Below are 27734 nucleotides of genomic sequence, written 5' to 3' on the forward strand. Positions count from 1 at the left end.
TTGACATGAAACTTTTACAGGACCTTAACTGTATGTTCTGAGTCTACTGAACTACAATAATTGCATTTCAGCCACTGGTTTTGGTGTACATTTTTTGTACGTTATCCTAAATAATTTTAATTATACAAAACATTGTGTTCTTCTTTTAGTTCAGTAGACTCAGGGTATGTATGTTGTTAGTCCCTGAAAATTTGAATACTCTACTCAAAGTGGTTTCTGAGATTTAGGGAAAAATGCAACAGCAAATGTAAACTTTCAGGAATGGTTTCTAAAGTTTCAGAAGACTGTAACTCACTTAATATATGCTTAATTTTTTATTTTTAGTCACTCAGAAGCACCCTGCCCTATACTGTATATCATCCTCTTGACTTTTTTGAAAGTTTTTTCTTCTTTTCTTCTTTCTGGACTCCTTAGTGGCCCACTGTGCTGCATACTCTACTTTATCAGTGTGAATCTTGTCCATCCGTTCAAATTCTCTGATGCAGTTTACTCCAGGACTAATTCCCATATGCTGTAGCACTTTCATCCTACCAATGTTGCCATCATTAAAAGCAATAACAGCATCACTGACCCCCCACTTTAGTGTCTTCATTCCAACAAAAACATTTTCTGGTAAGCGAGTCCATATAAGATTACTGGACAACTCATTGGGATTTTGAGTCTGGCCAAGCAGACACTTCTTCGATAATTCAGGATTTGCCAGGTCTCTGTAAATAGGTTTTATGATATCCATGACTGCTGCTGGGATGGCATGTTTATGGCTGTATGAACTGTTTGAGTACTGGGCATTGTGGTAATTGCACCATGAATTAGGTCCAGGAGGGCAAAGGTGGCGTACTGGTTTTTCGTCAGTTGACAGTCTGTGGAAGAAGGTAGCCCATACTACCTGCTTCATTTTCAACAAATTATTTCTAATGGCCATGCCATAATACTGCTGTCATTCATCAATCATTTTGTCTGTCAGCCTGCCTCTTATGGTTTTACCATCAGAAAGTTTCTTGTCTCTCAAACTTTGTTTCAACGTCTTCAACCTAATGCCCATCCTCTTCTGGACATGACCTTTATAACACAGCAATCCACAGCCTTCTATATAAAAAATTACTGATTTTATTAGATCTTGAAGTAATGCACATAAAAATTTTAACATTTTCAACCAATGTAGATTATATTAAAAAAATACTTCCCATGTGAGTTTATAAGTGACATATATATCATTTTATTCAGATAATAGCAAATTTTATAACGAGTTAAAAATGCGAAAAAAAAATTTTTTCCATTCTAACCCCCATTAAAGACATTAGATTAATAAAATGTAATTCAGCCAAAAAATTCACAGAGCCAAATCTTGAGTACTGTTCATCAATCTGGGACCCTTACTGGATTAGATTAACAGACGACATAAAGAAGATCCAAAGAAGAGCAACAAGTTTCATCACAGGATCATGCAGTAAGCACAAGAGCATTATGGGGGTGTTCCACAAGCTCCAGTGGCAGACACCATAAGAGAAATGTTGTATATCAACAGAGAACTTTACTGGTGAAATTCAGAGTGGTTGTAGAAGTGTCAGATGTAATCTTGAGAAGTAGTATCACACACTACTTCAACCTTTAATAAATGCGCTCAGTAGGAATTGCTGCTTGCACTGATTAGACCAAGTGTCATCCCATTGTGTTTTACACAAGCTCATAGTGGCCAGGTCTGACTACCATGCTGTGCAAGAGTATTTGTGAACACTTATGTGAGGGTGATGGATAAAATCAGAAGTGTGTCTATGGGCACAATATCTGAAGTTGAATGTGTACATCACCAGGCTGCACAGTGACAGGGTGTGGAACATTGTTTTTAGGGCAGCTTCTAGCAATTTTTTTTTATAATGGTGTAGATCAGGCTGTTCCAATTTGAGTGCTGCCATAGATAGCTGGGCACCCACAAGTAGCCAGGCACCTGTGGGCAGAGGTGGACAGGTGTGAACAAACAGCTGAAATGCAGGCATAGAACATGGTGGTGGATAGTCTATACTACCTGCACCTGCCTTTGGGCGAATGACAAGCACTTGCAGGTGCCTGTGCCCCAAAGAGCAGCACTGGAAGAGCATGATATAGATTCTAGATTCATCTTGTTTGTACTACAGTTGCTGTGCACAGATCAATGATTCTTCATCTAAGATAGTACAGATCTGGTAATTTGATGACATCAGTACATGAAATATCCTCAACTATATAGTTAAGTGTGGTGTATACACTGAATAAAACTATTTGTACTTTACACTAATGTGCACACCTCTACCTATCTCAATTGAAAAGGAATAAATGCACAGAAAAGGAAATGAAAGTGATGACCCTCTCTAACTTCACTGATAGAACGACTGGTACAAATAACCCAGAGGACACATTTGTTAGCATGGCTTAGAGCATGTTTTTTAAATTTGTTTTTAAGATAAAAACAAATTAGACACAAAACACACTCAGATGTTTTCATGCAGTTATTTTCTTATGTACTCAAAATCAGTGAAGCAATTATCATACTTTAAACTCAATAACATATCCAGTTATTGGAGCTCCACCATCATTTTCAGGTTTTGTCCACTTTAGATCAGCATGGTCTTTATCCCAGTCCACAACCTCCACATTGTTTGGTTTGCTTGGCTCATCTGCAAATCAATAAATGTTGTTTATTGAGTAGGTAACAAATTTCACAAAAATAAAATGTTCAGAGAAGGCCCACTGCTCCGTTAAGAAGAACTTACCCCATGGATCTTTTGCCAATACTGGTTTAGCAAAAAGTGCTGGTTCAGAAGAGCCCAGTTTGTTTACTGCTCGTATACGGAATTTATATTCTCTTTTGTGAACTAAGTCCTCACACTTAAAAACTGTGGGCTTGTCAGGTGTGATTTCAGCAACACTGTCCCAACCACCTGGTAACAAATTCAAGACATATGTATATATGTTTAGTTTTTATACAAGGTAAGATAGTTTGAACAAGATGCATATCATGAGAGCTGCAGTACAGAAGAGGACAGCCACTTAAAAATGGATGAAATTTTGTTAACAGCAGTAGCCCCAAATGAGTGATGGGAAAAACAACAAAGCATCAATACTATCTGTGCCTATCATTTACTGAATTGAAGCAATTAAGACCTTTCTTAATCATAAAATTAGACTGTTACTGCTCTGTATCTGTCTTCAATGGTTACATAGAGAAGAAGGACAAGGAGAATGTAGAAATAATAAAGAGAAACAAAATACCTGACCTGTGTACAGTTCAGATATCTTTGGGTATTTAGTCATAGTGAATTTTGCAGTTCATTAACATGTTTCTCACTTTCATTAATTTCTTAACTTTCAAATAAACAAGCATGAATTACAGAAATTAACACTGTAAAAAAAGATTTTGTCACAACCTACACTCTCCACAGATCAGGCCATCTTTCTTACATTTAATGGGCTCTGGTTCAACTTTTGGTTGTCAATCTCTGATTTTTAGTCATTTATGAACAACTATGTATACAGGAATATTCTTTCTGCTCGCTACACAGTAACAGCAACTCTGTACATAGTAATCAGCATTTCAGACACAATGTATTTCTGCTTCATTACATGTTCAAAGGAGACATGATTCATATTAAAAATGGATGGTGAAGTTGCACAGAAATAGCACTGGTACTGACATGAAACTTTCATACCACACTATATTCTTATATGCGAGATGCATCAATACAAAAAAAGGACAAAAACAGACCAACAAAAAAATTTTGTTGCTGCCAAACCACAAAGCTTTAACATTCCACAAAGGGGTCAACAGTATTATTATAGTATGAGATTTAGGTGACTGCCAAAAGTACAGTATAAGTCTGGGAGATTTCTTCTGACAAAATATTCTTAAGGTACCCAACTATGAAGCATAGTTCTGTGGAGTGAAATGAAATCCTCCCAAACAATTTTGTACTGAAAAATACTTTCAAATTTAGAACGTAACTGTTTATGAAAAAGTAATAATAAATTTGGTCCAGTGAAATTTAGAAAAGTTCGTAGGGTTCAGTTTAATTTTAAAGTACACTGGAATAATTACAAATTCATTTATAAAGGAAAACCATATGTGACAACCTCACAGATACTTGCCTTTGACACTCATATCCAGGCGTTCAACAACATAATGAACAAGGGGGGTTCCGCCATCATCAGCAGATGGTTTCCACTTAACAACACATGAATTCTGGAATATTTCTGTAACAGTTACATCCCTTGGCGGTGATGGAACATCTGTAAAATAATAGGAAAACAAATGTCGTAAGAATTATCTTCATTTACCTAATGTTAACTATACACAATAACAATGAATTATATAGATGTCTCAAATTTTCAGTTAAAAACTGCAGTAACAAGAGGAAAAAATACTGTTATTTCTAAAATTCATTCAACAACAAATCTGAGAAAATTAATGTTTCTTATTGCTAATGTCAGTTCACCTGAAATGGTGATTTCTTAACCAATGGGCAAACAGATCGTGCACCAAAGGACTTTATATGCCACTGTCCAAGACTGCAGTTAAATATCTACTAAATGTTAGAAGACTTTATTAAATTTCTCAATGTTATAGCAGAGAGAGAGAGAAAAAAAAATACATATTTCAACATGGCACTAACTATACATTAAGCCCATTTTTGTAAGAAGAAATAGTCATAATATATTATTTGAAAACTTAAAGAGCTTCAAGATAGAATTAAAACTCCTTACAAAAAGAAGTACAATTTTTAACTTTTCCTTACCTTGCATATTGATCTTCACATTCTGCACAGCTTCTCCCTGTGAGTTCGAAATCTTTATCTGGTATGGGCCAGACAAATTTCTAGCTGGTTTCTTGATTTTATATATTATTTTGTCTTCAGCTACAACAACATCCACATCCTTCAGAGGTAGAGGTTTACCATCCTTTAACAGTTTTGCTTCTATCTGTGACTGCCTTGTTCCTTCCACTGGAAATGTTTTATAAACATTACTTTAACTAAAAAAGGCAAAAATCTAGTAGGAAAAATTGTGGTAGAATGTAAACAATTTAGGAGTATAGGAGAACACTCACCAAATAGCAGAAGCATTGAGTCATCACCAAGCACACAAGAGACAAAGAAAACTTGCCAGTTTTCAGAATTCATCCTTTCTTGAGCTTGAGCTTGTGTGTGTGTGTGTGTGTGTGTGTGTGTGTGTGTGTGTGTGTGTGTGTGTGTACATGTGGGTGGACATTTATTTTTACTCTAGCTTGAGCAGGGATTGATTCCAAAAGCTAGGTAGTTTCCTTTTCCTTTTGTGTGAGCCTCTTGTTGAGTCAACACTTCTGCTATTTATTGAATGGTCTCATTTACTTCTAAATTAGTTAAAGGCATAGATCTTTGACATATAATAAGGAAAATTTACTTGCCTTTGTATGGGACCTCAAATATTATAGGTTTATTACAAGGGCCATCAACTTCATCAGGGAAATCTATAACTGGTTTCGCTTCACCTTTCTTGACTGTAATTTTTGCAGTTGATGACAGTTTTCCAGATTCACACCGTATTTCTCCAGAATCGTCAAGCTGAACTTGATTGAAAATGAGTTGGTGCTTGCCTCCTCCCAGATTCTTAATTTGTATTCTGGGGATAAGAAAAAACATTCACAGAAGTTAAAACCAAGGAGAATAAATTATCTTCCATACCAATCTTCTTAACTGAAAGAACAGCACCATTTTAGTCTTGCAATAAGCATACAACTAAATAAATAATAAAATAAGTGAATGAAAAAGTTGAAATATTTGTAGTTAACCTGCCTGTTGAAAATCAAATCTAGAAACTAATTTCATTACCTCTACAAGAGATGGCATTGCACAATTGAATAAAGCTTGAAATGGAGAGTTAGACATATCTCAACAGTTATAAGCACAAAAAGTGGCTACAACTGTAGAATCTGGGAAAGTGTATACACTTGAATTACAAAATATCTGATGAATAAAGATCAATGAAAAAAATTATTCAAAGTATGGAAAGTAAGCTTCTGGATACACCCTAGAGCAAATTGCATACACGAAATGGAGGCATGTGCATTTACAAAGTACAATGTTTCTGAATGCCAGGTAAACAAATATCTTCAAATATCCATAGTGCTCACATCAAATAGAATATAAACTTCAATTATGCCCTAATTCAATGCCACGCCTTTCTCCAACAACAATTACAAACTAACATTCACATGTTTCAAAGCTTTTCTGACCAATTACCTGTAGCCTACTTACAGCCTAATTTGAAAAAGATAAAGTTCCACATTTGCCCTAGATGGGCACATCAGACATGACCAAATTCCATGTCATTCTCTGCCAATGGCATCATCAGATGCAGCATGAAGGTGCATGTAGACAGCATGCTGCTCTCCCAGTTGCTGTCAGGTTACTCGACCTTGTAACCACTACTAATCGGTTGAGTAACTTCTCAGTTGGTCTCCTGAGGCTGAGTGCATCCTGCATCAGTCCTCCTACCAAGGAAAAATCCCTGGCAATATCTAGAATTGAACATGAGGTCTCTGCATAGCAGTCAGCCTCACTGACCACTCAGTTAAAGAAGTGGACAGAACCCAATTAGAGCATCTTATTCAAATCCACTTTTGTTCATTCAACTACCTTAGATGGGTATAAAAAGACAGAATATTATGCCACATCACAAATTCATGTCAAATAGTATTCTCTAATTTCACAATTATGTATAAGACTTGTACTGTATCACAGCAACCAAGCTCTACATTCTGGTGCTAATGAACCAATCGGAACTGACCAAAGCCTTTGTCATCTTCTGCCAATGGCATCATTAAACGTGGTACAGAGTGTCATCTGGACAGCACATGGCTCTCACAGCCGTTGTATGCTTTCTCGATCTTCAAGTCACTATTTCTCATCAAGTAGCTCCTTAGTCGGTGTCACGAGGCTGCGTGCATCCCATACCAGTCCTCCTACCCTGGAAAATCTTGACAGTACTGGGAACTGAACCCAGGTATTCTGCATTAAAGTCAGACACACTAACCATTGAGCTATGGAGACAGACCGCCATACTGCATCGCTTAAAAAGTGTAAACTGAAGATTTACTGCAAGACAAGTTGTGAGTAAAGAAAGCCTTGGCATATCTGAGCCATGCATAAAGGAGATTTTTGTAATCTGAAGAATAATGTGCCAGTTGTTCTGGTATCAAAACGTGGACCAAATATCATGCTGAGGTAACAGTTTAAAATGAACACTACTGTAAGGTACACTATGTGACCAAAAGTATCTGGACAATGGGCTGAAAATGATATACAAGTTCGTGGTGCCCTCCATTGGTAATGCTGGAATTCAGTATGGTGTTGGCCCACCCTTAGCCTTGTTGACAGCTTCCACTCAAAGAGGCATACGTTTAACGAGGTGCCGGAAGATTTTTGGGGTATGGCAGACCATTCTTCATGGAGTGCTGCACTGAGGAGAGGCATCGATGTCGGTCACAGAGGCCTGGCCTGAAGTCAGAGTTCCAAAACATCCCAAAGGTGTTCTATAGGATTCAGGTCAGGACTCTGTGCAGTCCAGTCCATTACAGGGATGTTATTGTCATGTAACCACTCCGCCACAGGCCGGGCATTATGAACAGGTGCTCGATCGTGTTGAAAGATGCAATCACCATCCCCAAATTGCTCTTCAACAGGGGGAAGCAAGAAGGTGCTTAAAACATCAATGTAAGCCTGTGTGCCGGCCGGGATGGCCAAGTGGTTTTAGACGCTACAGTCAGGAACCATGCGACCGCTACGGTCGCAGGTTCGAATCCTTCCTCGGGCATGGATGTGTGTGATGTCCTTAGGTTAGTTGGGTTTAAGTAGTTCTAAGTTCTAGGGGACTGATGACCTTAGAAGTTAGGTCCCATTGTGTTCAGAGCCATTTGAACCATCTTTTAAGCCTGTGTTGTGGTAGTGCCACGCAAAACAACAAGGGGTGCAAGTCACCTCCATGAAAAACATGATCACACCATCATCTCCAAATTTTATTGTTGGCACTACACACATTTGCAGATGATGTTCAACGGGCACTCACCATACTCACACTCTGCCATTGGGTTGCCATATTGTGTACTGTGATTCATCACTCCACACAACATTTTTCCACGGTCCAATCGTCCAATGTTTACACTCCTTACATCAAGCAAGGCATCATTTGGCATTTACTGGCATGATGTGTGGCTTACGAGCAGCCACTCGACCATGAAATCCAAGTTTTCCACTTTGCATCTAACTGTCATAGTACTTGCAGTGGATCCTGATGCAGTTTTGAATTCCTGTGTGATGGTCTGGATAGATGTCTGCCTATTACACATTACGACTCTCTTCAACTGCTGGAAGTCTCTGTTAGTCAACAGACGAGGTCGGCCTGTATGCTTTTGTGCTGTATGTGTCCTTTCACATTTCCACTTCACTATCACATTGAAAACAGTGGACCTAGGGATGTTTAAGAGTGTGGAAATCTTGTGTACAGACGTATGACACAAGTGACACCCAATCACCTGACCATGTTCAAAGTCCGTGAGTTCTGCAGAGTGCTCCATTCTGCTCTCTCACAATGTGTGATGACTACTCAGGTTGCTGATATGGAGAACCTGCCAGTAGGTGGCAGTACAATGCACCTAATATGAAAAACATATCTTTTTGGGGGTGTCTGGATACTTTTGATCACATAGTGTATGATTTGTTTCACTAAAGGATATAAAATTTTACTCTTTGGTAGTCAGGAAAAATTTACTTGCACTTTTATGTCTACAGGAAACTAAGAATTTATCTGATATTTATAATGATCAAGAAGGAGTACATGTGACTACCAATAAGTATACTACCTTAACACTAAAGAGACAAGACTGCTTGGATTATTAAGGAAGTATTATTCATTGTGTATACTTTTTCATCTCTAGTAATGTTTGTTGTGAAAAATGTTAAGGTACACAGCAGTTCAGAATCTACATTAAACTATACTTCCACCAATAAGTGGCTGGGTAAGTCAGTTCAAAGGTCAGAGGAAGGCAATGGCATACCATCTCCAACAGGACCATGCCTAGCAAAGCACTATGGTGTTCAAAACAAACTTTGAAAATACACAATACATCCAATTTTCTGCTGCAAAAAGTACAGTTCCTTCAATAAGTATAACACATCAACAGACGTCAGTATACAGGGTAGTGCATACTAAGTTTTTGGGTGTACATATAGATGAGAATCTTAATTGGAAAATGCACATTTTGGATCTTATAAAGTGACTAGGTTCAGCAACTTTTGCAGCAGAATAATTACCAATTTTGAGGATACAGAAATTAGTAAGCTAACATATTTTGCATATTTTTACTCTCTGATGTCATACGGAATAATATTTTGGGGTAACTCAACATTTAGACAAAAAGTATTCACTGCTCAAAAGAAAGTGGTTAGAATAATGTGTGGGGTCATAGTCGTACATCTTGTAGGCATCTATTTAAAATATTGGGAATTCTTACAACAGCCTCATAGTACATTTACTCACTAATGAAATTTGTTCTCAACAACATGGACCAGTTTAAAAACAACAGTGACATTCATGATTATAATACCAGAAAAATGAAAGACTTACACTATTCTTTACTCAACCTATCTTTGGCACAGAAAGGGGAAAAATATGCTGCTATAAAAATTTTCAACAAATTACCGGAGGAAATAAAACATCTGATAGACAGCAGTAATAGCTTCAAAAATAAATTGAAATCATATCTCCTTGAAACTCCTTCTATACCATAGATGAATTCTTGGATAGGAATAAATAATAGATATATTAACCTATCTAAAAACACTGGTCCAGCAGATTAGTGAATTTACCACTTATGTACAATCAGGAGTGGTTGTCTTCAAAGTAGGAGCCACTTGAATCCCCACAGTAGGAGCCATTTTCATCTACACATATGTTTTCATTCCTTCAAGTGCCCAAAAGACTTCTTCTTTTGTGAAGCTGTGCTGGAGAATTGCCATTTTTGTCTTTCAGCACAGCATAAGAAACTGTCAGTAGTGAACAGAGTTGATTGGTTTTGATGAATTTTGTCACAGTGCAAGGACACATTCAAGACTGAGAAACAGACACCCAGTAATAAGCCCACATAACAAAAAATGGTTCCTTAGTAAAATGAGCTCTCTCAGCGATTCTAAATTGATGTAATACATATGCAACTTAATTTCTTTGTTCTTCCTCCAAACAATGAGATAACAGATGCTACTTATTTATAGTTCAGAGCTGAAAATTCACATGACGTACAAAGAAAACCTTATTATATCTGTACCTATCAGATTCCTTGATTGGTTCTCCATTGAAAAACCATTCAGCTGGAGCAGTCTGATCCTGAAGTTCAATGTCCAGCACAAGTTTTTCTCGTTCTACCACAGTGGTGTCTTTAAGTTTCTTGTTGAAACGATTTTGATCTGTGAGCACATAACATGTAATTAATTAATACAATGTTAACTTCTGCTTACACACTTACATATAGAGAATTATATAAGTAACTTACATCATGTAAAACACATTTTTTATCATTACTGTCTATCAAGACACAAAGTTGTCCTTCATACTGCATGTGATATATTCAACATATTCACATATGTAAATTTAATCTAAATGAAATTGTATTAGTACTTGAGATTATCTTTTGGGCACACTTCAAAATCTTCTATTGCATAGTGGTTTTTCTCTAAGCCATTTCTGGATAGTGTTTTTAAACATATTCAGTGACACATTGTGTGCTGACACTGGCAACATGTTAAATAGTTTCACCATCATGTGTTTGTAACTATGTTGAGTTTTCTTAAGTCTAGTGACAGTGATGTCCATCTTCTGTTTTAGGCATGTGTTACACTGATGGACAGCTTGTCATAGTTTGTAACTGTGTTGGTTTTCTTTTGTGTGTATTAGACAACTTATTACAAATAGGGGCATAACTGTTGGTATTTATAGTTTTTTTTTTTTAATGTGGTCCACAAAACTCATTATCTCTGACTCCATGGATACATCTGATTGGCTTCTTATGCCAAATGAGAACTTTTTTTGCCCCAGAGGACATCCCCCATAACTAAACACCATATGTAAAATATGGTGTGGAAAATGGCATAATATTAACTGAGCAACAGCTGTCACTAACATATGACCATAGTTTAAGAAATAAATACATAACATGTGCTAACATATTATAGATATAATTGGTACAATTCTTCCATGTTAATTCTGAGCCTAGATGGATCCCAAAAAGATCTGAAGCACAGTTGTTGCCATCATCATTAATACATAAACTAAAAAGAATATTTACAGTTTCTTCATGACTAATACATAATTCATTGATTTTGAACCACTTACTGGTTGCTCTGAAATGATGTCTACTTTTTTGCTTTAATGTTTCAAAGTCTTTCCTAGCTGTAACAAAAGTGGTATCATCCCACAATGAGTATGAATGTACACAACATAATATTTGGCATGTTATTTACACATATTATTAAGAGTAAAGGTGCAAACACAGGAACCAGTGGCATACCCTACGTGATATCCAAGACTTTTGGTCTAATATTGTTGAACTGCAGAATTGGTTTTCTGTCAGTCAGAAAGGATATGATCAGAGAGCTCTGAGTCTCTAAAACCAGAGAAGCATAGTTTTTCTAGCAGAATTCTATGGCTATTGTCCACTGTGCATACAAGTTCTTTGTTATGAATTTTGGGACTGACAGGCTGAGAGATTCAATTTGATTTGTTACAGCTAATGTTTTATTTCTGGTTATTTCATCTTAGACTATTCTCATGTAAATCAACAATAAAAACACTTACACTGGATAACTAGTTCAGCCTCTGTCTTGTCAGCATTACTGACACAGGAATACATTCCACAATCTGTTACTTTGGAGTCCTTAATTATAAGCTTTCTCTTCCTTCCGTCTTTCACAATATGTATTCTGAAAGAAGAGAAAAGTCATATCATTGAGCTATGAACAAAGTACACGAAATATGACCAATACCAACTGTGTATCTGGTGTACTAAATGGAGATGGAAATGTTTTCAATAATGCATTCTAAAATTATTACATGGTGACTTTTATAACAGTCAACAGTCACTAAGTATTGCATAAAGTTTGTTTTATAGTTCTTTCCATCCTTCTTTTGCCATGATGTGATGCAACTAGCAAATATCTCTCAATGACTGAAATACAGTTTGCAGTAGCAACACCTTATTTCGCACTTGACAATGAATACTGACACAAGGTCAGTGAAATTCATAAACAGAATCACAAACACAAGTTCTGTGGTTAGATCAAGTTTGTTTGTTTATGTGATTGCCATGAAATGTGCTTTGGGGTATTTTATTGATCATAATATACTAAACAAACAAAATTAAATTATTTGTGAAAATTGAACAAACATGGAAAGAATCCTCTGTTTATCAATTGGCAGCAGGCACAGAAATGACAAAAGTGTGAGACAAATGCAAGTTTTGAGAATTAGAACTTTTTAAACCTGCCCAGTGATAAGACAGGACTGGAATACAGCACACAAAACCTCTACCAGGGCTACTGAAAAAATTTTACTAGCATACTCCTTATTTTCCATACATAAAGGCAGCTTCTTGTTGACTTCCCAACCTCAGTAATACAGTAATCAGACCCCATGACTCCCATCTTCATCCTCTTCAACACATTATTTGTTTTCTTTAGTACCTGTTCAGATTTTCAAGTTTCATCTCTTTTTGCAGTTCATTGTTACTCTCCTCAGTCACCTTCTCAATAAATGCCTGACTTGTTCCATTGAATCAAGCCCTTTGATCTCTTCTGCTGGAGTCCTGAACATCTCGTCACATTTGTTTATGTTTGCTACTGCCAAACAAGTTAAATATGTTATATGTTTATTCTGTTATAGTTTAATTTTGGAGCTTTGCATACAACATTTATTACTGTTCATGTCACTGTTATTTATTAGCATTTGTAATTATAACCAGTCATAATTCGCAAGATATTACAGAAAAAAACATATATTTATTTCCACAAAGTTTTTAAAAATATATCTTCTTGTACAGCAATTACATTTGACTAAGGTCCCACTATCAAGTGCATTAAAATGATTCAGAAAAGTGTAGCCACTTTAAAATGTGCTGGAGCATGATCTATGTCAAACTGAATGTTACCTTTGATAATAAAATTGCAGCTTAAATCAACTTTTTACATAGTAAGTTTGCTACCAATACTTACATGAAACACTAAAAACATACTCAAAACACACATACAAGTACAGTAGTAAGTCAAACAGCGTTTGTGTGAAACACCTCAGAAATACTACTGGAATATGAATTAATGAAGAATTTGTTATAAAATGATTTAATTTTAGTCATAGTAACATTACAAATATTCTGACATTCCTATTACTACATCATAGCTTTACTCTAACATATTATTCACAAACTTTTTCACAAAAGTGTTGTATTACCTTTTATCTGGTTTCACTTCTTCATCACCTTTCATCCATGTAACTTCCCCTCCGGCATCATCAAGTTCACAAAGTAATGTGACAGTTTCCTTTTCTGTTATCTGTTGACTCTTCAACACTTTTACAAACTTGTAAGGATATTCTGTAATATGGAAACAAATCTCATGAACAGTTAACTAAATGGAGATTCATTACATTCAAACATTACCAAAAATTTGAAGAACTAAACTTTCTAGTCTTTTATCTTACCAATTATTTTAACTGTTGTCGTGGTTTTATCATCCTGCTTAGCAATTCGGCACGAATATTCACCACTGTCAGTAAGTTCACAATTCTTGATTGTCAACCGGCAGATACCAGCTAAGTCCTTGCTCATTTCATATTTATCTCCCTCCTTTACACAAAAATTAAAGTGTGAGTATAAAAAAATTAAATTGTTAAGTACAGTTAGTAATCTACATTAAAAGCCAAATTAATTAACTGAAGTTATACCTCAAGTTTTGTGTTTCCTTTGTACCAATGTATAATAGCCATGCTGCTGCTAACAGTACATTCCATGGATGTTTCATGCTTTGTGAAACCTTCTATTTTCTTGCTTAAAGGTTTCAAAAATGAGTATACTGGTTCAGCCTCTGTAAAATAAATATTGATCACAATGGTATTCATAAAACACTCATACTGTCTAATATGCCAAATGATTTACATACATAACTAAATCAACCACAATAGAAGAAGCAAGGGAAGTGTTTTGGTATGTTCAGATTTGATTTGCAACTAGTGCAAGTAACTGAAATGGGTGTGCTGTTTTAATAGCATCACCTATAGTTTTACAAAAACCTTGGAGTTACAAAAAACTTATCAGGTTATCTTCAGTTTGTGCTGATATTTTAATAAGAAACGACAAATGCTTTCATGAAAACACATTATTTATGTGTAAGTTGACTGCTGGTTACAGAAGTTGAGATTACTGGAGAAAGTAAATTCTTAAGTTATTTCACAATGCAATAAATGTAACATTTCTTTCTGTTTGTTTATGGAACACAGGAAAAACACACTTCATAGGAGCAATACTGGGAATGAAAACAAGTTTCTTCCAGGATGTGGGCAAAACAACATATACTGATGTTCATGAGAACGTTTGATGCTTTACATTCTTTCTTCTTAGGTGAATACCTGAGAACATATTTATTTGTAAAATAGCAAACATAGCATTAACGTTTATGTTCCAAAATATCATAGCTTACCTTCAACATTTAAGAATGCAGTGCATGAAACACCTCCAATTTCTACAGTATATTTTCCAGTATCTTCAACTTTGGGCATGTTAATGATAAGTTTGTACACATCATTTTCATTAACAAATTTGTATTTTGAGCCAGGAAACAGCTCCTGCATTGAAGAGAAATACTGGTAACTTATGAAATGCACAAATGAAAATTTACAGCCATGTCAAGGAAATTTTTCCATGTGAAAACTTGTCTCTATATAATTTAGACTTATTTCCATATTTAAACTTAAGCAGATATGATACATAATGATAACTTTGTTTTAATCATAATTCATGTGTTTGTTTTATTAATCACTCAATTACTTTTATTTTTGATGAATGAGTCAGTAGAGAATGAATGCTATGCTGTAGTTGGAAGTAAGTGAGCATTTAGGTGTGACATAGTGAGTAGCTGAAATGAACATACACTACATGAAACAGTATCAATTTAGATGAACAATCTAAAAGATGACTATGATGTCAAAAATACAATTATGAATCCTAAACACTGGTTGTTGTCACTAAGGGGAATATTTGGTTCTGTACAAATGTGTGGCTAGCATTATGTTTAACAACAATCAAACTCATATTTATATGTTATCAAAAGTTCTGGCAGAATGTTAACAATTTAGGAATAACATAAACCACTCATCTGACAGTAGAGGAGTTGATTTGTTGACAGGCACTTAAAAAAAAAGTGTAAACTTCATTATCCTTTAGATGCATAGAGCGAGGCAACACTGTGCCAGCTGAATATCAATCCATGTGTGCGTGTGTGTGTCTTCTATTTAAGTTTTCATTCTCTTTTGTGTCCCTGTCAATGACTCAATCTTCCAGTCCTCTATTACTCAGTGAGTTATTTCCCTTACTCCGAAATTATTTACAAACTTACATTTATTAATTACCAAGACTTTGGAGGAGTTTAGAAGGGAAAAATATGTGGCATAGTAGGCACTTACAGCAATGTGGGCATTTTTCTTTTAGTAAGCAAGCTTCTTTCAGTCAGATTTCCTTGCAAATCAGCACTTTCAAATCATTAGTGTCAGAAAAAGGACTATGTATTTATCACACACTGTTGACAGGGGATGACCCAAGGAAGCCATACTGAGACCCCTTTTATACATATTATATATGTGAGGTCTTTATGATTTTTTCTAGCTATGTGTAACTATCCGGCAGTTCAAAGATTATTTCTCTCTATATTCAACAGTCCTCTCTAAAACAGTGAAAGCAATTGTCAATCATATTGTACCAAAGCTAACAATTTAGCTGAAAGAGAAAAAAATAATCTAAAAATGTCATCAGTGGTCATTTTTACATGAAGAAGAGTTCTGCATTGTCCTGATATTATGAAGGATGGTGGAATCAAGGTCACATCCAAAAATCCCTTTAAATTTCTGATTACTGTGGAAAGCTCATATAGTTAGCATTTCAACAAAGACAGAAACACAGATGAATGCAAAAGATTCCTGAAAAATCATTCTTGGACTACAACTAAATAGTTTGCAATGGTAGGACAATTAACTCAATTAACAGACAAGTCATTCTCCAGTATCATTTCATTTGAACATGCCCTGTAGCCATACTCACCACTCCTGTGAGTGCTCTACATGCAGAGCCAGGCAAAATACCATTGGCTAGAAGGAGGGAAGAACTTGCAGATGAACTCATGTTGAAAGAAAATCCACAGGAAGACCATAGTTAAATAAACAGGTTATTGAAGTACCATTTAGAGATATAAAAATTCACCAATTTCATGACAGACATAAGAATGATGCTATGATTAAAATTGTTTAAATGGTGGGCCTTGCTTGGCAACAAAACACAAGAATACAAAGTCTTACCACAAATCCTAATTCTATTCAGTTACTGAGATGAAAAGCTACTAGTGTTTGATAACACTGATAAATGGAACAAAAGTTCTACAAAGCTGAATCTTGAAATCAACATATTACTTAATACCATACACCTAGAATAACACAGGCTTATATGGTTGGATCAAGCAAGGAGAAGAGTAAGCGGTGCAACATACAGCGCCACAGAAAATTTGCAATCTCTTTATTGCCTACCTAAAGAATCAACTATCTGTTATGCAAAAGCCATTGCAATCAGGGAAGCAGTAAAACATGACAGATCTTGGACACAAAGTAAGATAATGGTAATAACTGATTTCCTATTTATACTGGAGAGTCCTAAAAATCCCAGAAGGAGTACAAATGTACTGTCTATAATTATAGATATTACCACAAAAGCCATACAAATATGCCAGCAATCGTACTAAAGAACTTTTAGGGGATTCCAGGACACTGCAAACTCAAGTGAAATTCTCACCAATACAGTTCCTTATATAGAAATAATAAGTTTAATCAATAATAAAAGGGAGAAACAATGAGGACTGGTAGATGCAATTGAATTAAGTCACAATCACACAATAAGTGCATCATTGAAAACTGTAGCCCAAACGCGCATCACTTCCATGGTTCACAATTTGAAATAGAAATCGTCAGTGCATAACAATGATCATGTATGTGAAGTTAAACATTAGTAAATTTTCCACCCACCTATCCCATATAGAATTGTGGTTTGTGCAATGCAGAAGGGAATGTGAACCATGCAATATTTTCGTGCATCAGGTATAAGTCAAAACAAAAATATTTTCACAGATCCTTGCTGTTATCTTAGACAACTTACTGATATTAAAAGTGATGTTTAGTTACTTGAAACTATGTCATCTGACTGCATATAGAACCTATGTGACTCTGTTGGCTTTCCTGGCACAATAAGTCTTGAACGTCTCTTTGGGTTAGCTGCTGGATACTAATATATATATAATGATTTATCATTGCCGCTGGTGTTCTACTAAGGGTGGTGCCACTTGCCTGGTCTCAGAAGGCAGCAACTGTGATGGGCAGCACATGTGCCATGTACAGTGTGGAGGCCTATATAGATTGTCGATTCACAACCTTGACAATAGTTCTCAGTGGGACGCAGCTGCAGAAGCAGCATTCTTCTGAAGATGGCGAACAGTTGGATCACGGAAATATTGAATCTAGTTGATTTTAGTATCTGACAGCAAACCTGAAGAGACTCTCAATACATTTAGACCCCACGTTTGCAATGTACATGTACATTCTGTGATGATTTTATTACACATGCCTCCGTAGGAAAAGTTCCAAAGTCAACATGGTCACTTAACTTAACCATGAGAAGAAAGCTACTCCAGTGCGACATTAAAATATTTTACATGTTGGACTGAACTGTCACAAATTTAAACTTTGTGGAAAACTCTTAAGGGAGAACTTGCTGATGCAATAGCAGAAGCTGTAGGGTTAAGTGTAGTTAAGCACAAATAGGAAAGTTATTTTGCTGAAGCAGTTACAAGACATAAATAATTTGTTTAATGGCTCCTGGAGTACTTGTGTATGTAAATCCAGTACATGAGGGGTTGGTATTAATATCATTGCAAAATATAATTTCCACACTAAGTGGAGGTTAACAGTACCTTCCAAAGCATTTTACAACAGCATAATGAGTTATGCAATTATGATGGGTTTGTGTCTCTGTGCCCTTGGCTGCAACAACTCATCACTATGACCCACATACAACTTGTTCACTATATTTACCCTATATGTACAAGTTTGAAGAATTCAGTAGTGTTGTTTTTCACTTCTTTATAAATGTTCTGCATTTAGATATCAAGTTCACTTGTAGAAATCAAAATGAAGGACATGTACTTACATCTTTCCGGAACATCCACTTTGGTTTTGCATTTGGTTTGGAAAACACAGCATCAAATACTACTTTCTTATCTTTTCCTTCCTTCGCTACCTGATCCACTAATGGCTTCAAAAAGGACTCTTGTTTCTAAAATAGAAAGGAAAAAGATGTAAATCTGTTCAGTCGAAACTATGATGGAAGAAGAGCACAGCACTGATTTGCACAGTAGTTTCTTGCATCCACCAGTTTTCATCACAGCCAAATACAAGGTTCAGCTGTAAAATCTAAAAAAAAGACAACTAAGTGTTCAACAAATGATGTCACGGAAACTGGAAAAACTTCTCTGAAACTAGAAAGACGTATGTAGAATCACATAAGGAAATAATTAACATACACTGAAGTTTAGACAAAAGAAAAAATAACATTCATGACAGAGCAGAAATATGAATAAATACTCATACGTTTGTGGACACATGCATGTGTTCATAAAAGATGCACATTTGTGCATATCCTCTCTCTCTCTCTCTCTCTCTCTCTCTCTCTCTCTCTCTCTCTCTCTCTCTCACACACACACACACACACACACACACACACACACACACACACACACACACCTGAAATGCTGTTCTACTCAACTGTTTGATTATTTTCTACATTCACAGAGTATTCTAAAATAAGCTGTGCCTCAGACAGTGAAAGAAAGCTTTTATAATTGATAGTAAATTTTACAACAAATACAGTTATTAGCAATTATGAAAAAATGTGTTGTCTCTTCATAATGTTGCACTGAAATCCAAAATCTCAGTGGACAAGGATTTGCACTGATATTTATGTTTGAAACTAGACTGAAAGCACAACTCTAATACTGCAAGAGCCTCCAAATTATGAAAAACATACACTAATGGCAATGAAGAGTGCTGGTAGCAAACTGAATATGACTTAAGAACACTATGACACATTACGCACAGCAAAATGATATTTTTGCTACAACAAATCTAAAGCACATACACTCTAGGTTGGGAACAAAAAAATAATGATGCACCGTGAAAGAATTATGTGCATGGGACAGATATCTGTAGACATGATGTACATGTGCAGGCAAACAAATGATTACAATTTCAGAAAAAAATGGATGATTTATTCAAGAAAAAGTGTGTCAAAAATGCTCAAAATGTTCTCAACTGGGGAGAGATCCAATGACCTAGATGGCGAATGTAGTGTTTGTTAAGCATGAAGACAAGTAGTATAAATTCTTGTCATGTATAGGCTGGCTGAAATGCAAGCCCAGGATGCCTTGCCATGAAGGGTAACAAAACAGAACACAGAATTTCGTTGATATACCACAGTACTGTAAGGGTGCATGGACAACATCCAAAGGGGTCCTGCTTTGAAATGAAATGGCAACCCAGACTTTCTGCTGTGGCCGCCCACTTCAGACATCGTAGTGCCTACTGCATCGGCATCCCACTTCACGTCCAACCAAAATGGGATGCCTGTATCATAGGACATATATTCACCATGAAAATCTACATTGTCTGTGTTGTCAACACAAATATGTACTGGAGACCACAACACAACACAAGTCCAGGTTTCTACCAACGGCCGCCAGGGACTGCTACCCATTCATGGGGCCTGTAGAACAGCTTCACCAGAGGTTGCAGCTAGCCCAGGAACTACTTTGCTACGCCAGGCATGTGATCGCAAATAGTTGCGGTAGATACATCCACCAAACGGGCTTTATAGGATGGTGCACCACCAGCAAAGGGCAGTTCGACACACCACTTGGAAGCATGCAGAGCTGTCACCCCGGCAGCCCACGGCCAGACGCCTCTACTAGCGAGCCAATCTCTTGCTGATGGACTTGGGATAATCGATGAACATCTTGACATTGTATGATTGTTTGGTTGTGATCTCTCACCGCGAAGAGTCCAGTCTTTTCTATTATTATTTGTTATTGTACATTGGTGATGATCTACAGTTGGGATCGAGTCTGTTGTTCTTTTGGAAATTGTATTATTGTTTTGTTTTGGTGAGTCCAATAAATTGTTTTTGGACTTGTGTTATCCACATTTCTATTCTGCTAGTGCAGATACTTCATTATCACTCCTAGTTGTCAGGGTTTATGATGGGTGGCTGTCAGGTTGTCACTCCTGGTTGTTGGGCTGTATGGCGGGCAACAGGTAGGCTGGTATCCCATCCCTGTCTGGGGCTTCTCTGGACATGTCTTCACTGGGTCATCGGGGTTCAATTTGAAGTTGGACTCAACACTGAAGACATTTCTACTACAGTCAATATGGAAGTTAATAGGAATATAAAAAAAGGGAGGAAGGTTTATCTGTTTAGCAAGAGTAATAGAAGGCAGATTTCAGACTACCTAACAGATCAAAACGAAAATTTCTGTTCCGACACTGACAATGTTGAGTGTTTATGGAAAAAGTTCAAGGCAATCGTAAAATGCGTTTTAGACAGGTACGTGCCGAGTAAAACTGTGAGGGACGGGAAAAATCCACTGTGGTACAACAACAAAGTTAGGAAACTACTGCGAAAGCAAAGAGAGCTTCACTCCAAGTTTAAACGCAGCCAAAACCTCTCAGACAAACAGAAGCTAAACGATGTCAAAGTTAGCGTAAGGAGGGCTATGCGTGAAGCGTTCAGTGAATTCGAAAGTAAAATACTAGGTACCGACTTGACAGAAAATCCTAGGAAGTTCTGGTCTTACGTTAAATCAGTAAGTGGCTCGAAACATCATGTCCAGACACTCCGGGATGATGATGGCATTGAAACAGAGGATGACAAGCGTAAAGCTGAAATACTAAACACCTTTTTCCAAAGCTGTTTCACAGAGGAAGACCGCACTGCAGTTCCTTCTCTACATCCTCGCACCAACGAAAAAATGGCTGACATCGAAATAAGTGTCCAAGGAATAGAAAAGCAACTGGAATCACTCAACAGAGGAAAGTCCACTGGACCTGACGGGATACCAATTCGATTCTACACAGAGTACGCAAAAGAACTTGCCCCCCTTCTAACAGCCGTGTACCGCAAGTCTCTAAAGGAACAGAAGGTTCCAAATGATTGGAAAAGAGCACAGGTAGTCCCAGTCTTCAAGAAGGGTCGTCGAGCAGATGCGCAAAACTATAGACCTATATCTCTGACGTCGATCTGTTGCAGAATTTTAGAACATGTTTTTTGCTCGAGTATCATGTCGTTTTTGGAAACTCAGAATCTACTATGTAGGAATCAACATGGATTCCGGAAACAGCGATCGTGTGAAACCCAACTCGCTTTATTTGTTCATGAGACCCAGAAAATATTAGATACGGGCTCCCAGGTAGATGCTATTTTTCTTGACTTCCGGAAGGCGTTCGATACAGTTCCGCACTGTCGCCTGATAAACAAAGTAAGAGCCTACGGAATATCAGACCAGTTGTGTGGCTGGATTGAAGAGTTTTTAGCAAACAGAACACAGCATGTTGTTATCAACGGAGAGACGTCTACAGACGTTAAAGTAACCTCTGGCGTGCCACAGGGGAGTGTTATGGGACCATTGCTTTTCACAATATATATAAATGACCTAGTAGATAGTGTCGGAAGTTCCATGCGGCTTTTCGCGGATGATGCTGTAGTATACAGAGAAGTTGCAGCATTAGAAAATTGTAGCGAAATGCAGGAAGATCTGCAGCGGATAGGCACTTGGTGCAGGGAGTGGCAACTGACCCTTAATATAGACAAATGTAATGTATTGCGAATACATAGAAAGAAGGATCCTTTATTGTATGATTATATGATAGCGGAACAAACACTGATAGCAGTTACTTCTGTAAAATATCTGGGAGTATGCGTGCGGAACGATTTGAAGTGGAATGATCATATAAAATTAATTGTTGGTAAGGCGGGTACTAGGTTGAGATTCATTGGGAGAGTCCTTAGAAAATGTAGTCCATCAACAAAGGAGGTGGCTTACAAAACACTCGTTCGACCTATACTTGAGTGTTGCTCATCAGTGTGGGATCCGTACCAGATAGGGTTGACGGAGGAGATAGAGAAGATCCAAAGAAGAGCGGCGCGTTTCGTCACAGGGTTATTTGGTAACCGTGATAGCGTTACGGAGATGTTTAAAAAACTCAAGTGGCAGACTCTGCAAGAGAGGCACTCTGCATCGCGGTGTAGCTTGCTCGCCAGGTTTCGAGAGGGTGCGTTTCTGGATGAGGTATCGAATATATTGCTTCCCCCTACTTATACCTCCCGAGGAGATCACGAATGTAAAATTAGAGAGATTAGAGCGCGCACAGAGGCTTTCAGACAGTCGTTCTTCCCGCGAACCATACGCGACTGGAACAGGAAAGGGAGATAATGACAGTGGCACGTAAAGTGCCCTCCGCCACACACCGTTGGGTGGCTTGCGGAGTATAAATGTAGATGTAGATGTAGATGTAGATTTCAATCCAAAGACATTCCTGGAGATGCCCCAGACATTGGTCAGATACTGAGCAGACTGTCACCCACCATGCAGCCTGACAAACAGGAATGATGATTCATAGCAAGACCCCTTTTGTTGTCATTCATAACACCCTTATTGCACAGCAGTAAGTTGGCAATATTCTACACCCTGTTTTGTTGCCCTTCATTGTAAGCCATCCTGGACTTACATTTTAGCAAATAATGCCTGTCGCACATGGCCTGAATTTCTATTACTTGTCTTCATGTCTGCCCAACCCTACCTGGGCTAGCATGGCTGCCAGATCTCTGCCCAACTGAAAATTTTTGGAGCATTATGGGTAGGCCCCACTAACCAGCTCAGGAGTTTGACAATCTAATGCAGAAACTGGACAGAATTTGGCATGATACAGCTCATGACATCCCATCAACCCTATCAATCAATGCCAAGCAGAATAACTGCTTGCATAAGAGCCAGAGGTGGACCAACACATTAATGACTTGCTCAATTTGTGAAGCTCTTGATCTTGAATAAATAATCAAATTTTCTGAAACTGTAATCATTTGTTTATCTGTACATGTACATCACATCTACCGATTACCACTACATTTGGATAATTCCTTCGTGGTGCATTGTCTTTCTTATCTGTGAGTGTATTAAGATCAACTATTCCTTCCTCTTGGTTATCATAAGATATCATAGTAGCAGTTTTCAGTCAACAACACATCTGAAACTGCATTGTTGTTATGTATGAGATGGATGGCATTCTCATGTAGTCTTCATAAATATTTCAGAACTAAGAACTAATACCCATAAACAGCATTAAGGTACATCTTCTGTGTCTCCCAACAGCAACAAAAATATGCACAGACACATCAGAAAGGACATCCTTTAGTATTTCTTAAAACCTGTGAATAACTAATGAGATCATCATTTGTTCTCCACATATAGATCTCAAGACATGTTGGAACTGATCTGTTTCTGCCTCAGACCTTCTAATGTATGAACTATTTTAGTCATTTTGGTATAAAATAAATTACCCGCAAATTATATAACTTTCTTTTTTCAAAACAAAATTACTTTAATTTGGTACATACTTGTCAACTTATATGATATAATAATTTCATCCTTTCACTCACTAGAACACCCAATGTCTGGCCAAAGAAGCCTTCTCATCAGTTACCAAAATTTTTTGTGGTATTTAAGGCAACCCCACAGCTTGCCCTCAGAAACCTTACTATCTAGATACATGTAATGTAGCTTTTGTGATCCACACCCTCAAGCAACTATTTTTGTTGCCCAATTGCTGTTCTTCAATTGCACTGTGCTTTCTTATACTTATTCATGTGACTTTTTCTTATGTGTTCCATTTTGTATCAGTGTTCTCTCTGAATACAGATTATAGTCATGCTCCAAATGGAATATTCTTCAGATCCAAATGTTAGACAGTCATACCTTCATTTGACTTTGTGCTGATGATAATTTATATTAATCAAGAAAATGACTAAATTAGGTTTCTTGATAAATATAAGACTTTTGTTTTGCTGTAAGTCTGTTCACGTTCAATTTGTGTCAATTGTATTTTTGTGAATGATCTGTTTACTTCCTCCTGTTGTTAATACCACAATAACATCAGCAACATGGATCATAAAGAGACAACTTCAGCAAGTGAAACTATGGCCTTGTCCTTGATGAAAATAAAAACATATACATTATGTGATTTTTTTTTACATATTGCATTATATTAAGAGACCAAAATGGAATAAGCTTTCCAGTATCCAACACAATAATATGCTTGCCTAGTTATTCTTTATGTTATTTTTCTTTATTTTAAATATTTGTAAGATTCCCCAACCTTTGACTATAGATACACCCCCTTATAAAGTAGAGAGGGATCATCCACTTTATTCTACACTGAGAATTCCAGCTCTCCTACAACATATTATGAGTGAATTTATTTTACTTCTGATACACTACTGCACATCATAACAAAAAAGATGTGAAAATACAAGGCAGAAAGAAGAAAAACTACTCATTTAAGAGCAGTATGTGAACAGAGATCTTTAGATGTTACCTATTAGAGAATAGATATATTAAGTCTTCGCTGTATATTGCTGTATTGACTATTTCATCCTTCTCCACTATTAGAAGAGATAACACATTACCTTACACAGTATAAGTGAACAACACAGCTACACCTGCTGACAAGATATTGATCATACATGAATACAGTTATTCTTTCTAAATAAATTATTTCTCTGTCTGTTGTATGGAGCATTCAAAACACTTAGCTACAATTCAGCTGAGAAGATAGTTCATTAGCTGTCAGAATTGGAAAAATTAATTAACAGAAAGCTCTAACAAACAGACAAAGAGGGGATCAGAGAAAAACAGAAGGAAAAAAACTTCAGACCTCATTTATATGTTATGTTAGATCTGTTTCACTGTGGGCAGCATGAAACATGACACTTTCTTTAAAGAACTTCATTATACTGTAGTTCATAAATGAGACACAGATCTAGATTATACATTCATTACACACAAACACTAGCAACTGCACTCGTATTATGGAGCGTATATAATTCTAAGACATAAAATGTACAAGCAATAGAGACAACACATATAAAAAAGAAATGGGGACAATACATGAAGGCAAGAAGTAGTTGTTATATGACCACAGGAAAGCTAGAAACATAAATATAAAAAAGAAAGTTTACAGCAGCAGTTGCTGCACAAGAATCAAGAGAAAGTCAAACTGAAGATCAGCAGTTTCAAGAAGAACAGAAATCGACAGAACAGAAATTTCAGCACATATTAGTCCAACCTCCTTCTTCTGAAAATGGTGAAGCACTGGCCAATCAGGGATCAACTCAGCTAGGGAGCGGCGGCGCGATGGCTGTTTGACTACCCTCTCATTATTCTAAAACACAAAGTTTTCTTGTGAATAATTCACACAACTAACAGATGTTTCTCATGCAAAGAAGTGAGGACAGATTCCAAAGTGCCTTTATTAAAATGTCATATGGAGAAAGTTTTCACTTTTTTTGTTATGAAACATGCAATTGTTCCAAAATTATACTGTTAATTTGATTAGTGTTTTGTGGTAATCAGAGACTGAAACATCTATATTCAAATTAAAATTTGTGTACAAAAATCGCCTACAAATAGGAAGTATTCAGATTATAAATAATTAGTTGAAGACAGAATAAAAATGACAAGATCAGCATATGAGTTTCAAACTGAGCAGATCAGAAAATTCCAGATGATATAGAAGAAGATGAATATAGAAAATTAATTCCAGGCTTTAAAATTGTATATTTTTATACTAATTAATAATGTGACCTTGTATCAAGATAGGGATGGAAAACAAACACTTTAATAATGTGAATTTCTATTTATTGTTGAGTGTTATTATACTTGCAACATTAGTTCCAATTACAAATTTGGAAACTACAATGATTTAGCCAATCTGCTTCCAATTCTATAATACATTTTGTGTAACAGATCTTGTTTCAAAAACTGGAATGAGTTATGCCAACCTCTCAAAACAGCATGGGGAAACTCAGCAGCTTGTAAGAACATGAAAAGAAAGTTCTGCATTGTAGCCCAGATTTTAAACCTATGTTCTTCCCTCTCTTCTAGCACACTGATGATATGACAGTGATGATTGATTGGTTTTGATACAGTTAGTGCAATTAATGTGGCACTACATTCAACAAGCTTTATTTGTGCCACGGTAACAGGATTGTTGTGTGTGTGTGTCTGCACACTGTAGTAGGACACAAGTTCAAAAGCTGAGCTATAATCTTTAATTTCTTTAAAGTCCTCTTGGCTACTCAGCTTCACTGCTATTTGAGGACTCATGGACCTTACTCATTCCACTGTTCATATTCAAGCCACAATTTTTGATTATAATTTATTTTGTGGCAATTGTCCTCTTTATTGGCTAAAATGCGCAAAATTTGTTTTGGTTATCAAAGTCCCAACTTAAATTCCATTGTTCATTAAAATGAACTTAACTGGCAAATAAAGCATGAAAAACTCCTTTTCACTGATGAATTTTAAGAGAAGAAGGCAAATATGACTGCAAGTATATATGAAAACAATAAAATGTTGTTCTTTTTGTGCAAGTAGAAAGCTTCAATTCAGCCATGCATTTATAATTTGTTAATGCTTTCTACTTGTATTGGTACCAGGAACAATACATATTATGTATGTGCTGTTATTGTTTAATTCATGTCTTGTGGTACATTCCATAACCAAAAATGTGAAAGAATGTAATTATTTATCTCTATAGAACTGATATCTGAGTGTAATACCCTACATATCACATAAGGAATTAGAGCCATGTCATTATTTAACACTTTGTAAACAAGCAACCACAGATATTTCTCCCACTGTTGCTAACTTGACACCACATTATGAATTTTCTATCATAAAATAGTCTCTATTCTATTAATACTTGACACCATATTATGAATTTTCTTTCATAATGTTATTTCTGTCATGGAATATTCAGGGTTGATTCTATTTATTAGGTGGTTTAATTATCAACCAATTCTCAGGAAATGAAATTCAAGTGATGAGCATGATAATGCAGAGCTTGAGTTGTGTTGCTACATTACTGATATATATGCCAGGATGTTACATTAATCTACATTAGGTAGAAAAATAGATAAACAGCATTATGGTTCCACTACATTCTTTCAAACTTTTTTTAAGATACAAGTAAAATATAAACATTCTCATCTTACAGTCCATGAGTCAAAAAAGTGAACTGAACAGGGCCATGGATCTCTCTCGAACTCAACT

General features: G+C 36.5%; 1 protein-coding gene across 33 annotated transcripts in view; it reads right to left on the minus strand.

Moving 5' to 3' along the window:
* LOC126183349 (twitchin) overlaps positions 1-27734 on the minus strand; it is a 521808-nt gene that overhangs the window by 237701 nt on the left and 256373 nt on the right. For all 33 annotated transcript variants that reach the window (XM_049925263.1, XM_049925234.1, XM_049925262.1 and 30 more), the window contains 12 exons: positions 18506-18631; positions 14745-14889; positions 13993-14132; positions 13750-13894; positions 13501-13642; positions 11854-11978; positions 10328-10466; positions 5414-5628; positions 4767-4973; positions 4120-4260; positions 2748-2915; positions 2527-2651 (listed from right to left, as the gene is read on the minus strand). In XM_049925263.1, coding sequence (XP_049781220.1) covers positions 2527-2651; positions 2748-2915; positions 4120-4260; positions 4767-4973; positions 5414-5628; positions 10328-10466; positions 11854-11978; positions 13501-13642; positions 13750-13894; positions 13993-14132; positions 14745-14889; positions 18506-18631 — 1818 coding nt within the window. The remainder of the gene's footprint in view (positions 1-2526; positions 2652-2747; positions 2916-4119; positions 4261-4766; positions 4974-5413; positions 5629-10327; positions 10467-11853; positions 11979-13500; positions 13643-13749; positions 13895-13992; positions 14133-14744; positions 14890-18505; positions 18632-27734) is intronic.

Source organism: Schistocerca cancellata, chromosome 4 (genome assembly GCF_023864275.1).
Source record: "Schistocerca cancellata isolate TAMUIC-IGC-003103 chromosome 4, iqSchCanc2.1, whole genome shotgun sequence".
Lineage (NCBI taxonomy): Eukaryota > Metazoa > Arthropoda > Insecta > Orthoptera > Acrididae > Schistocerca > Schistocerca cancellata.